This window comes from Macrobrachium nipponense, chromosome 10, assembly GCF_015104395.2.
Source record: "Macrobrachium nipponense isolate FS-2020 chromosome 10, ASM1510439v2, whole genome shotgun sequence".
In the NCBI taxonomy this organism is placed as follows: Eukaryota; Metazoa; Arthropoda; class Malacostraca; order Decapoda; family Palaemonidae; genus Macrobrachium; species Macrobrachium nipponense.
Window position 1 is genome coordinate 74017323 of NC_087204.1, and position 13594 is coordinate 74030916.

Below are 13594 nucleotides of genomic sequence, written 5' to 3' on the forward strand. Positions count from 1 at the left end.
GTAGTGGCTACCTCAGTTAATTATTTTTATCATATGAACTTCGAGGATCTTAAAAAATATACGGGTTGGAAATCCCCGACAGTATTTAAACGCCACTATCTGAAAACTCTAGAGGCCCTTAAATATTTGGCAGTGGCTGCAGGGAACATTGTCTCCCCTGATACGGCCTAGTTATGTAATTCTAAATCTGTAATTTATTATTTTGCTTTTAATTATCTTTTGGTATTCACTCTCACCCACCTGCCTCGCTTGTTCCGGACTGGATTGCTCATCAACCCACTCCTGTACATGTACAAAGTTCATTAACCCTTAAACGCCGACTGGACATATTTTACGTCAACATTTTTTGTCTCTCGGGTGCCGACTGGACGTATTTTACGTCGACATACAAAAGTTTTTTTAAAAATTCGCTGAAAAATACTTTTAGGCCTACCAGCCGAAAACTTTTGAATCACGCGCCTTGGGGGATGCTGGGAGTTCACGGATCAAGGTGTTGTTTTGTTTACAATCGTTACGCAGGCGCGCAAGCGCGAATTTCTTTCTTGCCGCACTAAAAAGTATCTGTGACACATCTCGGAAATTATTTCGTCACTTTGACATAATTTTTTTACCATTTTAAATTAGCCGTTACATGGAGTATTATATATGAAAATGTGCGCATTTTTATGTAGAATACAACAAAAAAATACTCATGATTGTAGCTTTTATCAGTTTTGAGATATTTTCATATAAATAACGATAATTGCCAAAATTTCAACCTTCGGTCAACTTTGACTCTACCGAAATGGTCGAAAAACGCAATTGTAAGCTAAAACTCTTATATTTTAGTAATATTCAATCATTTAACTTAATTTTGCAACTAATTGGAAGTCTCTAGCACAATATTTCGATTTATGGTGAATTTATGAAAAAACTTTTTCCTTACGTCCGCGCGGTAACTCTTCCGAAAAAAATCATACATGCAATTGTGGTAATGTTTGCACCATTTTAAATTAGCCGTTACATAAAGTTTTATATATGAAAATGTGCGCAATTTCATGCACAATACAACTAATAACAACCCATGGTTGTAGCTTTTATCAATTTTGAAATATTTTCATATAAAAAATGATAAGTGACAAATTTTCAACCTTCGGTCAATTTTGACTCTACCGAAATGGTCGAAAAACGCAATTGTAAGCTGAAACTCTTATATTCTAGTAATATTCAAGCATTTACCTTCATTTTGCAACAAATTGGAAGTCTCTAGCACAATATTTCGATTTATGGTGAATTTATGAAAAAAATAACATTTTCTTTACGTCCGCGCGGTAACTCTTCCGAAAAAATCATACGTGCGATTGTGGTAATGTTTGCACCATTTTAAATTAGCTGTTACATAACGTTTTATGTATGAAAATGTGCGCAATTTCATGTATAATACAACATAAAATAGTTGAAGGTTGTAGCTTTTCTCATTTTCGAAATATTTGCATATAAATCACGATAAATAGAAAAAAAACCACGTTCCGTCAAATTTGACTCTACCGAAATGGTCGAAAAACACAATTGTAAGATAAAACTCTTACAGTCTAGTAATATTCAGTCATTTATCTTCATCGTGAAACAAATTCGAAGTCTCTAGCACAATATTTAAATTTATGGTGAATTTTTAAAAATAACTTTCCTTCCCTCCGCGCGCGGATTCTCCGCCACATATCTACGAAATGCATAAGTCCCATTCTCGGAATATTTGCTCCGTTTCATATTAGGCATTTCATAGAGTTTTATATATGAAAATGTGCGCAATTTCTTGTAGAATAAAACGAAAAATATTTGAAAGTTGTAGCTTTTCTTATTTCCGAAATAATTGCATATAAAAAAAATATATATAAAAAAATTCGACATTCGGTCAACTTTAACTTGTCAGATATGGTCGAAAACTGCATTTGTAAGCTAATATTCTTACAGTATAGTAATATTCAATCATTTGTCTTCATTTTGAAAGAAATTGGAAGTCTCTAGGACAATATTTAGATTTATGGTGAATTTTTGAAAAAAAAATGTGTTTACGTCCGCGCGTTACGAATTCATACATTATTTTGTGATAATATTTTCTCTGTGTTGCTCTTATCGTTTTACAATTTGTTACATACCAAAATTATCGCAATTTAGTGTACATTACAACGAAAAAAAAAGTAACTTGTTACCTTTAACCGTTTTGCGCACAGCGCGATTTGAATACAATTATATATGAAATTTCGTTTTTGCGCTATCATATATCGCATTATTTATATATGATAATGATAATTTTTTTTATTTCTGATGGTAGCATACTAAACTTCAGGCAATGACAAAAGAAGGAGCCAAAAATGAACTCTAAATCTTCAAAACTAAGCGCGCTATGATTTTTTGAAAAAAATATTTTTTCCGCTTCCGCGCTTACTCTGAAACGTCTCCGGCACAGGGGAGACATTTTTTTTTTTACCGCTTCAGCGTTTAAGGGTTAATATGTTTGTTTCCATGTTCATTACCTGTTGCATTTTCCTAGTGATAGTATGGATTTGGTCATATTAGGTGCTTTTTACCATTTGTAATTTGTTACCCTTACCTTGGTTATTAAAACAATAATTTTAAGGAATTTTTATTTTCCTTTCATATAAATTTTTTTTTTACATTTTATTTCCAAGCTTGTATGGCCAATTCTCTGTTATTATTTCACTGGCCGACACAGGTCGAGCCCAGAAAAGGGATTTTGACAAAGGAAAAATCTATTTCTGGGGGAAGACCTGTGTCGCCCAGTGAACCCATCCCTCTCTTTTTCCTTTCCCCACCCTTTAGCTGGCCCAAGCTTGGGTGCGTATTTCAGGAATGAGGGTTCTTGGCAGAGGTAGTAGTAGCGAGCGGAAGGTAGACGTTGTAACGGCACCTCTCTAGAGGGGGATTTTGAGAGAGGAGACATCTAATTGGCAAAGCATCTGTGATAGTGGTTTCCACTCGCCCCTGTGCTATACCGACACCCTATGAGGGTGAGCGAGCTGGAGGTAGTAACTCTGGCATTCCATATGACTTTTTTCTCTGGTATATTTAGCATTTATTTATACCTAGAAATGAGTGCTATAGGGACATTTCACTGGGCGACACAGGTCTTCCCCCAGAAATAGATTTTTCCTTTGTCAAAATCCCTTTTTTCATCCAAGAAACCTTAAAATATTGATTAATTTGCATTTTTTGTGTCATATTTCTTCTGCCAGATCAGCACTGTAGGCATCGTAACCCTGGAAACAATTTCTGATGAATATAATTGAAAAGCGCCTTAACCTCGGAACGTCGTAAGCCAAACCCGTTGTAACCCGAAGACTGCCTGTATATATATATATATTATATAATATATATATATATATATATTTTATATATATATATATATGTGTGTGTAATATATATATATATATATATATATATATATATATATATATATATGTGTGTGTGTGTAATATTATATATATATATATATATATATATATATATATATATATATATATTATATATATATATATAGATATTATATATATAGATATATATATATATATATATATATATATATATATATATATATATATATATATATATATATATATATATATATATATATATATATATATAGTATATATATATATATATATAATATATATATATATATATGTATATATACATCATACATATATATATATATATATATATATATATATATATATATATATATATAGTCATAAGGTAACTAGTCCCACATTGAAACCCACATTAATTGCAACCAAAGGCAGTAGGCTTAATTTTTAGGTACTTTACCCAAGCACAGGTAGAAATATTGAAACCAAGACATAAACAAAGATGACTCAAGAAAAGTTTAAATTAAAGCACACATGTGTGTCATGTGCAAAATGCAGTGTTAACAAGAACAGGAGATGGCTAAACTGAGGAGGGAAGTAGAAGAATTAGCAAAGGAACTAAGGAGCTGGCAAAGGACAAACTCGAAGGCAAGAGAAGAGAAGACAGATTGGAAAAGGAAATTGAAGACCTACGAAGTGAAGTCACAAACCTTGAGAGAGATAAACAGGAATTGAACAACGACAGCAGAAAACGGAGAGAGTATAGTGGAGATTAAAAAACAATTTCTTAAGACAAGAATCAGAAATGAAACAGAAACAAGCACTAGACTAGGTACAAAGAAAGAAGCTTACAATAATAAAAATGATGAATTCAAGAGACCTGTTGGTAGAAGAGTGATAGCAGCTAGAGAATACAATTGTCCCCCAAAAGGAATCAACCCAACGAATAGATTTGCTGTGTTGATTCAGAAGCAGAAAAGGAAGCAATCTTAATCGAAGACTCTTTAGTAAAAGATCAGGGCTTTAAATAAGAAGTAAGAGAAAATTTCATTCTTACCCAAGTGCAGAAGCAAAGAAGATAGCATAGGCAATAAAAAAAACAAGGTAAATAATAGAAAAAGTGCAATCATTGTGCAGTGAGGAGGAAATAACTTGTTTCTAAAAGATGGAGGAACTGGCCAGACAGAAGGTCTTGTAGCCAACCTGACTAATGGTGTAGAGAACATCTGTGAGAAAACTGATAACGGCATTCTTAAAGGACTTTTGCCCAGAACCAATATAAGCCATTACTCCCTTAGCAAGGCAATTGAAATCAATGACAGATTGGAACTAATATGCCAAGAAAAAAATGTTAGGTTTGTAAACTTTTGGGGCAGATTTATAGGGAATAAAAAAAAACTATATAAAAGAGATGGAACTCACTTGAATTTGGAAGGAACAAAACTAATAGCTTTCAAGGGAATAAGTCTGAAATCTCCCAGAACCTGGTAGGTAATAGCACTGCAGGCAACAGTGACAGTAAGGCAAACTAATAAAGACACCAAGGACAAAAGAGAAGATATAAAAGTCCCTAAGAGTGGCGCAGTTTAATGCACAATCTATTTGGAACAAAGTAGATCTCTTCAAAGCATTGGTAGCAAGTGAGGAATTAGACATACGTAATTGGTATCACAGAAACATGGATACAAGAGGCAACAAGAGACTTCATAGGAGAGTACCAGATAGCTGGATATAAACTGTTCAAAAAAGATACTCAATAAAAAAGGTGGAGGCATTATGTTATATGTTAGGAACCACCTCAGTCCAATAGTGTAAAATTACAACCATGCAAGTAGTGATTGGCATCAACATAAACAGTCTAGGGAAGAAGATAACTCTAATACTAGTGTACAGACCTCCCCACCAATCACAAATGTCCGATGAGGAGCTGTATATGCTACTAGGACCAGAGATAAACAACGAACTTTGCACAATAATAGGAGATTTCAGTGCAGCAGTACATTGGGACACGATGACCTCTGCATCAAATGTAGAAGGAAAGAAACTTACATTTTGTAAAAAATTAATTTCTCCACCAATGGGTTGACAAACCCACTAGAGGAAACAGCATACTAGACATCGTCCAATTAACAGAAGATTATCTGGTGTCTGACCTTTCAGTAAGTGCAACCATAAAATTATCTCATTTCAAAGAGAGGATATTAATGAGATTAAGACTACCGTCAACAAGACCTAAAATAGCTAAAGGAGTACGTAGTACGTATGTTGAAAATCTAGAGTACGACGAGAACACAGGCATAGATAAGCACTGGGAAGCCTTTCATGAGGAATATACAAAAAATGCTCTAGATGTAGTATACCATTAAGGCAAATACTAACAAATGGCAACCCTGAGCCTAAGTGGTTCAACAGAGAAATTAAAAACAAGATAAGAGAAAGAGACAGATTGCACAAATCAATGAACCCACACTCAACACCAGTAGAACCAATCAGGCCTAAAGAACTCTGTAGATTGGTAGACAAATAAAATTGGTGGACAAATTAGTAAGAAATGCAAAGATAACTGAAGATAAGAGTTGCATCAGTTTGTAAGGAAAACACAAAAGAATTTTTGGCGCATGTTAATACTAGGAAACCAATAAAAGTCCCCTAAAGAACAATAGAGGTAACCTGGTGAACTCAGACTTGGAAAAAGCAGAGTTACTGAATAAGTTTTTTACTAGTGTTTTCACAATTGAAGACACTACCCCAATACCGGAACCTGCTATTAAATATTAAGGGGCAGAACCGTTGGACAAAATATTTACAGAAGAGGATATTAAAAACAAAATAGACAAACTCAACAAGTTCAACTCTCCTGGCCCGGATGGGATTCATCCAAGGGAAATTGAAGAGCTAAAAGAGGAGATAGTTCCTCACCTATATAAACTCTATAGAAAAAGTGCTGAACAAAGAAAGGCACTAAAAGGATGGAAACTAGATAATGCACCCCCAGTTTACAAAAAAGGTCCAAGAGAAGAACCGGGAAATCTGTCTAACGTTTGGTCATTTGCAAGATTTTTGAGTCCATAATTGCAGATCAAACTGTGGATCATATTGATAGAAACAACTTGTTGTTAAACAGCCAACACAGTTTCAGACAAAACAGATCCTGCCTATCAAACCTCTTAGAGTTTTTCATAACATGCTTGGTATCTATGACAGTAGTAGTGCAATAGATATACTCTACTTAGATTTCCAAAAGGCCTTTGACAAAGTTCCTCACAAGAAACTAATGACAAAAGTTAGAGCTTTAGGAATTGTAGAAGAAGTAGCAGACTGGATCAAAGACTGGCTAACTTATAGAAAACAGAGTCTTAATAAATGATGAAGAATCAGAATGGAGAGATGTGACAAGCGGAGTTCCTCAGGGTTCTGTCCTTGGCCCTCTCTTGTTTTTTATTTACATTAATAACATTGATGAAGGCTAGCAGGATAGCCAAATTTGCAAATGACACCAAACTAGTTGTAAATGCAGCAGACCCAGATGCAGTGGAAAGTTTAAGAAATAATCTAATGAAAATAGGAGTGGTAAAAAAAATGGCAAATGCCTTTTAACATGGATAAATGTAAAGTGCTACAAATAGGAACAATCAACCCTCATGCCAGCTACATGCTGATTGGGAATGACATAAATAGTGTGGAATAAGAGGAGTCATTATTACCAAGGACTTAAAATCCATAAAAAAGTGCATAAAAGCTGAAAAGAAGGCTTAGAAACTAGTGGGATACATAAAGAGGCAGTTCAAATACAAAAACAAGGAAACGGTGCTGCAGCTCTACACATCAATAGTTAGACCTCATCTTGATTATGCAGTAGTTTTGGTTACCGACACCAAGAAAAGACAGAAATAGATTAGAAGAGGTGCAAGCAAGAGGCACAAAGTTAATTCCATCCATCAGGCAAATAGGTTACTGAAGACGACTAGAGAGCCTGAACATGTATGGCTTAGAAACACAACGATTGCGAGGACAACTAATAGAAACATTTAAAATACTGAAAGGCATAACAAAAGTAGACAGTAACCTATTTATGTTAAACGAAAACCAGACAAAAAATAATGGATGGAAACTAGAACTGAAAAGACACAACACGTCCCATTGTGGGAACTTCTTTACATACAAGATATGTGACACATGGAATAAACTGGCACCAGAAATTGTAAACAGCAACAGTGTGGAAGAGTTTAAAAGAAAGCTAGACAAAATCATTAAGACACTGTGAATGAACAGTAAAACCTGCTACTAGAGATAAGTGAGCACACGATGTCTCCTCGGATGGACTAACAAGTCTTTGAGACATTCTAATCCTTGCAACTCCTTGTAACTCTCTCTCTCTCTCTCTCTCTCTCTCTCTCTCTCTCTCTCTCTCTCTCTCTCCCCTAATTACATACACCTTTATCATAATGATTATGGGAAAAATCATGATTTTCAATATGGTAACATTACTTTTCTATTACCTGCGATAAAGATGATAGACTCTGCATACAAATCTTAAAACTAACAACAATTCACACATTTACAGACACAAACCAATGGTTTACAGACAACTCAAAATCTAAATGATGACTGGAGCATGGTTAAAACCCCAAAGTGGCAGAAACAATTCTTCACTCGACTTCAGCAACTGTCAATCAAAAAGGATGGAAGATGGATATTTTGAGAGCTGTACTGTACCTGTACTGTATAAAAGTTGTTCCTCACATATTACGCACAGGCATGAAATCTTGTTTTATATACGCTAAAACTGAAAACAGAGGTGACTGTCTCTTCAATATTTAGTGATTAATGGTTTACAAATATTTGATTGTTTTCTCACTGTCTTTAAAATTCATTGATAAAAGAAGGCCATCATGATTAGTTCTGTGTATACTTATGTATCTGATTATTCATTCCAGTCACAACCTTGACAAAGAGCAAGGAAGTCCCTTAAAGGTCAAATTGCTTAATTCTGTAGACCACTTTGTTAGAGAGAGGTCCTATCTTAACCCCTACAGCTCAGGTATCGTATATATATACAATCACATATAGCTTCGGGGGAGTGAACAGGTATATGATCAAGATTTGGCCCCATACAGTTTGAACGAATTTTGCAGGAAAAATGTTCATAGATCCATATATCACTACAGGCAGTCCCCAGGTTATCGGTGGGGGTTTTGTTCTCGGCGGGGTCCTAATAAGAGAAAACTGCCATTAACCGAAACTAAGTGATTTATGGCTTTTAAGCACTGATTTTCAGTTAATGGAGTCAATAACCGATTAATGGTGCCTCTTGTTAGGTATGTTATGGTGCCATAACTCTATTATCAGCACCTTATGGTGTCAATAACTGGAACTCGCCCCATTATAGCACCATAAATCACCAATTTCATTTCGCAACCAGATCACTATCAACCGAGTACGCCAATAACTGGGGACTGCCTGTATTGGCAACTCCAGTTCACCCAATGAGAGTGAGTGAGCTGGCGAGCCCTCAGTCTTGCTCGAGGTGGTAAGGGGGAATGTCTTCACAATTTCCCATCCGAAGTTGCTTCATAAATGTTTTACAATAAATATGCTAGTAAATTGTTCCTGGTTTTATTTCTGATCTTTTATGATATTGTATGAGCTGTAATTTCAATCTAAAAAAATAAAATTAAAAGAATGTTAGAAAGAACACTTATAACTTTGTAAAATTAGTATATTTTTTACGACTGTCATGCAGAAAAAGAGGCCCACAAGGGGTGGGAAATATTTACTGACAACTTCCCGTGGAAGGTACATTGATTTTTTTTAGAATTTTTTCCTTATACCATGTGAATATACATATCTTCCTCTTTCCATTGATGAATATTTTTTAAGTTTTTCTTTTAAATTGGCCATCCTTAAATTTGGCCTGGTCATGGGTGTATGCATTAGCATATATTAACCCAGACTGTGAGGGTTAAGAGTTAGCTTCAATAATCAGTGATTTCATCAATCAACTCTTCATTCATTTGCTAATAAGCTCAACTTTATCATCAGATTTGCTTTGGATGCTTCCAATGCCATTTTTCTTGTTTATTCATAATTCTCAGGTACTACCTATATTGCTTCTACAATCCTTGACAACAAGAGGATCAAGTTTAAATTTGTTTTTCAGTCTTATCATTGCATCCTATTCTACTGCAATTTGTTTTCCAGTCTTATTAATGCATCCTATTCTACTGCTGATTATTTATGAATGTAATTCTACAATGAGAAAATTAAATTTATTTCCCGAGTTAAGTTTTCCTGTATATAGTTTCAAGGTGGTGTCATAAAGAATATTTGGAATTTTTAGACCTTTTCCTCCCATACTATTTATAAACATTCTGAATGACTGGAATTTTTCTATGAAAAAAGCCATCCAGCATATGCAGAATGGTTGGTGCACTGGTAAGAAGTTGTCAATTTTTTAATCATTCTTCTGAATTTTTTATAAGATAAATAAACAGTAGTTTCCATTAGAGTATGCCTTGGAAATGTATAGTGGATGGGCAAGACAACAAAATTATTGGGAAAATTCAAAATAATATATTAACCCTCTTACGCCGAAGCCGTAAAAAAAAAATTGTCTCCCGTGTGCCGGAGGTGTTTCATAGTGAGCGTGGAAGCGGAAAAAATATTTTTTTCAAAAAATCACAGCGCGCTTAGTTTTCAAGATTAAGAGTTCATTTTTAGCTCCTTTTTTTGTCATTGGCTGAAGTTTAGTATGCAACCATCAGAAATGAAATAAATTATCATTATCATATATAAATAACGCGATATATGATAGCGCAAAAACGAAATTTCATATATAATTGTATTCAAATCGCGCTGTGAGCAAAACAGTTAACAAGTTACTTTTTTTTCGTTGTAATGTACACTAAATTCCGATCATTTTGGTATATAACACATTGTAAAACGATAAAAGCAACACAGAGAAAATATTATCACAAAATAATGCATGAATTCGTAACGTGCGGACGTAAACAAATATTTTTTTCAAAAATTCACCATAAATCTAAATATTGTCCTAGAGACTTCCAATTTCTTTCAAAATGAAGACAAATTATTGAATATTAATATACTGTAAGAGTATTAGCTTACAATTGCAGTTTTCGACCATATCTGACGAGTTGACCGAATGTCAAATTTTTTTATATATATTTTTTTTATATGCAATTATTTCAGAAATAAGAAAAGCTACAACCTTCAAATATTTTTCGTTTTATTCTACATAAAATTGCGCACATTTTCATATATAAAACTCTATGAAATGCCTAATATGAAACGGAGCAAATATTCCAAGAATGGTAGGTAAAATTTCGGAGATTTGTGGCGGAGAATCCGCGCGCGGAGGAAAGGAAAGATTTTTTTTTAAATTCACCATAAATCTAAATATTTTGCTAGAGACTTCGAATTTGTTTCAAGATGAAGATAAATGACTGAATATTACTAGACTGTAAGAGTTTTAGCTTACAATTGCGTTTTTCGACCATTTCGGTAGAGTCAAAGTTGACCGAACGTGGTTTTTTTTCTATTTATCGTGATTTATATGCAAATATTTCGAAAATGAGAGAAGCTACAACCTTCAATTATTTTTAGTTGTATTCTACATGAAATTGCGCACATTTTCATATATAAAACTTTATGGAACGGCTAATTTAAAATGGTGCAAACATTACCACAATCGCACATATGATTTTTTCAGAAGAGTTACCGCGCGGACGTAAAGAAAATGTTATTTTTTTCATAAATTCACCATAAATCGAAATATTGTGCTAGAGACTTCCAATTTGTTGCAAAATGAAGGTAAATGCTTGAATATTACTAGGATATAAGCGTTTTAGCTTACAATTGCGTTTTTCGACCATTTCGGTAGAGTCAAAGTTGACCGAAGGTTGAAATTTTGGCAATTATCGTTATTTATATGAAAATATCTCAAAACTGTTAAAAGCTACAACCATGGGTTGTTTTTAGTTGTATTGTGCATGAAATTGCGCACATTTCCATATATAAAACTTTATATAACTGCTAATTTTAAAATGGTGCAAACATTACCACAATCGCATGTATGATTTTTTTCGGAAGAGTTACCGCGCGGACGTAAGGAAAAAGTTTTTTCATAAATTCACCATAAATCGAAATATTGTGCTAGAGACTTCCAATAAGTTGCAAAATCCAGGTAAATGATTGAATATTACTAAAATATAAGCGTTTTAGCTTACAATTGCGTTTTTCGACCATTTCGGTAGAGTCAAAGGTGACCGAAGGTTGAAATTTTGGCAATTATCATTATTTATATGAAAATATCTCAAAACTGATAAAAGCTACAATCATGAGTATTTTATTGTTGTATTCTACATAAATATGCGCACATTTTCATATATAATACTTCATGTAACGGCTAATTTACAATGGTACAAAAATTATGTCAAAGTGACGAAATAATTTCCGAGATGTGTCACAGATACTTTTTAGTACGGCAAGAAAGAAATTCGCGCTTGCGCGCCTGCGTAACGATTGTAAACAAAACAACACCTTGATCCGTGAACTCCCAGCATCCCCCAAGGCGCGTGATTCAAAAGTTTTAGGCTGGTAGGCCTATAAGTATTTTTCCGCGAATTTTAAAAAATACTTTTGTAAGTCGACGTAAAATACGTCCAGTCGGCACACGGGAGACAAAAAATGTCGACGTAAAATACGTCCAGTCGGCGTAAGAGGGTTAAATAACTAGCCACCTATATGACATTTTAAAAATTCTCTTTTACATTAATTGTTATTGCAGAAAGTTCAGTAATAAATGCAAGGAGACCATACAACCATGCATATGCTAACCCCACTTTATAAATACATATAAAAGTACCTACTGGCTTACCAAATAGCATACCTACGTTCAAACATCTGCTTTTCAGTTTCCAGTGACAAAAATGTTTAACATTTTTAGATTCTCGGTAAATATGAAAGAGAAAAATCTGTAAAACAATACTGCATATAATTTAATACATACCTTATGACATTCAAAGTACCTCAAAAGAATGAACCTATACAGGTTTTATGGCAAATTCATTTAGTTTACTATATTCAAGAATTTATTTGTACCTATAATGTTATAAATGTAATTTTTTACTCCTGAAAAGTGAGTCTGGAAGTTCATAGGAGACACAACTATTCCATTTAAAGGTAACATAAACAATTAATACAATTTGAGTATAAAGATGAATTTGTATATGAATAAATATTTACAGATTTACTTCTCTAATCATTTCTTTAAGCATTACAATATACCCAGCAGAAATATCAAGGAAGGGGAGGAACTGGGGACAAAATAAATAATGCCCTTTACTTATTTACTGAACTTACCGATTCTTGTTGTCAAGGTAAATATTAAAGACCAAAGAAGCAAATTGCTAAGGTGTCGGACTGAATCTGAGAGGGTAGGTACAACACAAAATTCATATAACTCTGATGTGCTAAACTGAGTTACTGTCTCATCTTCTTCTTCCCAAGCATCATCATCTTCAGGTAATTCATACACTTCCTGAAAACAAGAATTTGAGCTGGAAATGAGAGGAATTTCCCAGTGACTACAAGGAAAATCACAGGTACATTAAAAATTGCTTTAGAAACACACAAGTCAAAATTCCTAACTTAAGTGAAGCATGCTCCTGACTTATGAAAGATTACTTAAAACCCACTTATGAAATATATGACTAAAATTATTTTCTTATTATGAAATACTTAAGAGCTATCTCCCTGCAAAAGGAAATAAAAGCTGAATCATGTTTCTGAAGACCAATGATCTTAAAAGATAATTCTAAACCACTAAAACAAGCCTTTAACTGTCACATGAGTGTTCTAGCCTTTAATCACCAACAATCTGGAGTGGTGAAAGAAAATCATGAGCCTAAGTGAAATCGGTGGCATTTGCTGTGGTGGGATTAAGGTCATGATAGCAATAGAAACAGAGTACGAGTGTATAATTTTCAGTATCTTCTTGAACTGCTGTGTTGTATCAGTCCACGCAGTTAACTGGAAGGCATTTTGTACTAAAATACAGCATTTACAATAATTTCAGTTCTTTAGATTTATAATAAAATGACATTTTCATAATAAAGTTTTATATATATGTACTTACCAAGTAATTACATAGCTATTAGTTTCAAACTAGTATTGAGGCAACTTAAATTTCAAATTCACACTAGCAC

The 13594-nt window shown here is 33.8% G+C and overlaps 1 protein-coding gene across 1 annotated transcript in view; it reads right to left on the reverse strand.

Annotated features, from left to right (window-relative positions):
* LOC135224006 (protein-serine O-palmitoleoyltransferase porcupine-like) overlaps positions 1 to 13337 on the reverse strand; it is a 388932-nt gene extending 375595 nt beyond the window's left edge. The window contains exons 1-2 of the mRNA XM_064262931.1: positions 13260 to 13337; positions 12750 to 12927 (exon numbers count right to left, since the gene is read on the reverse strand). Of these exons, the coding sequence (XP_064119001.1) occupies positions 12750 to 12927; positions 13260 to 13337 (256 nt within the window). The remainder of the gene's footprint in view (positions 1 to 12749; positions 12928 to 13259) is intronic.
* Positions 13338 to 13594: the final 257 nt, after the last annotated feature.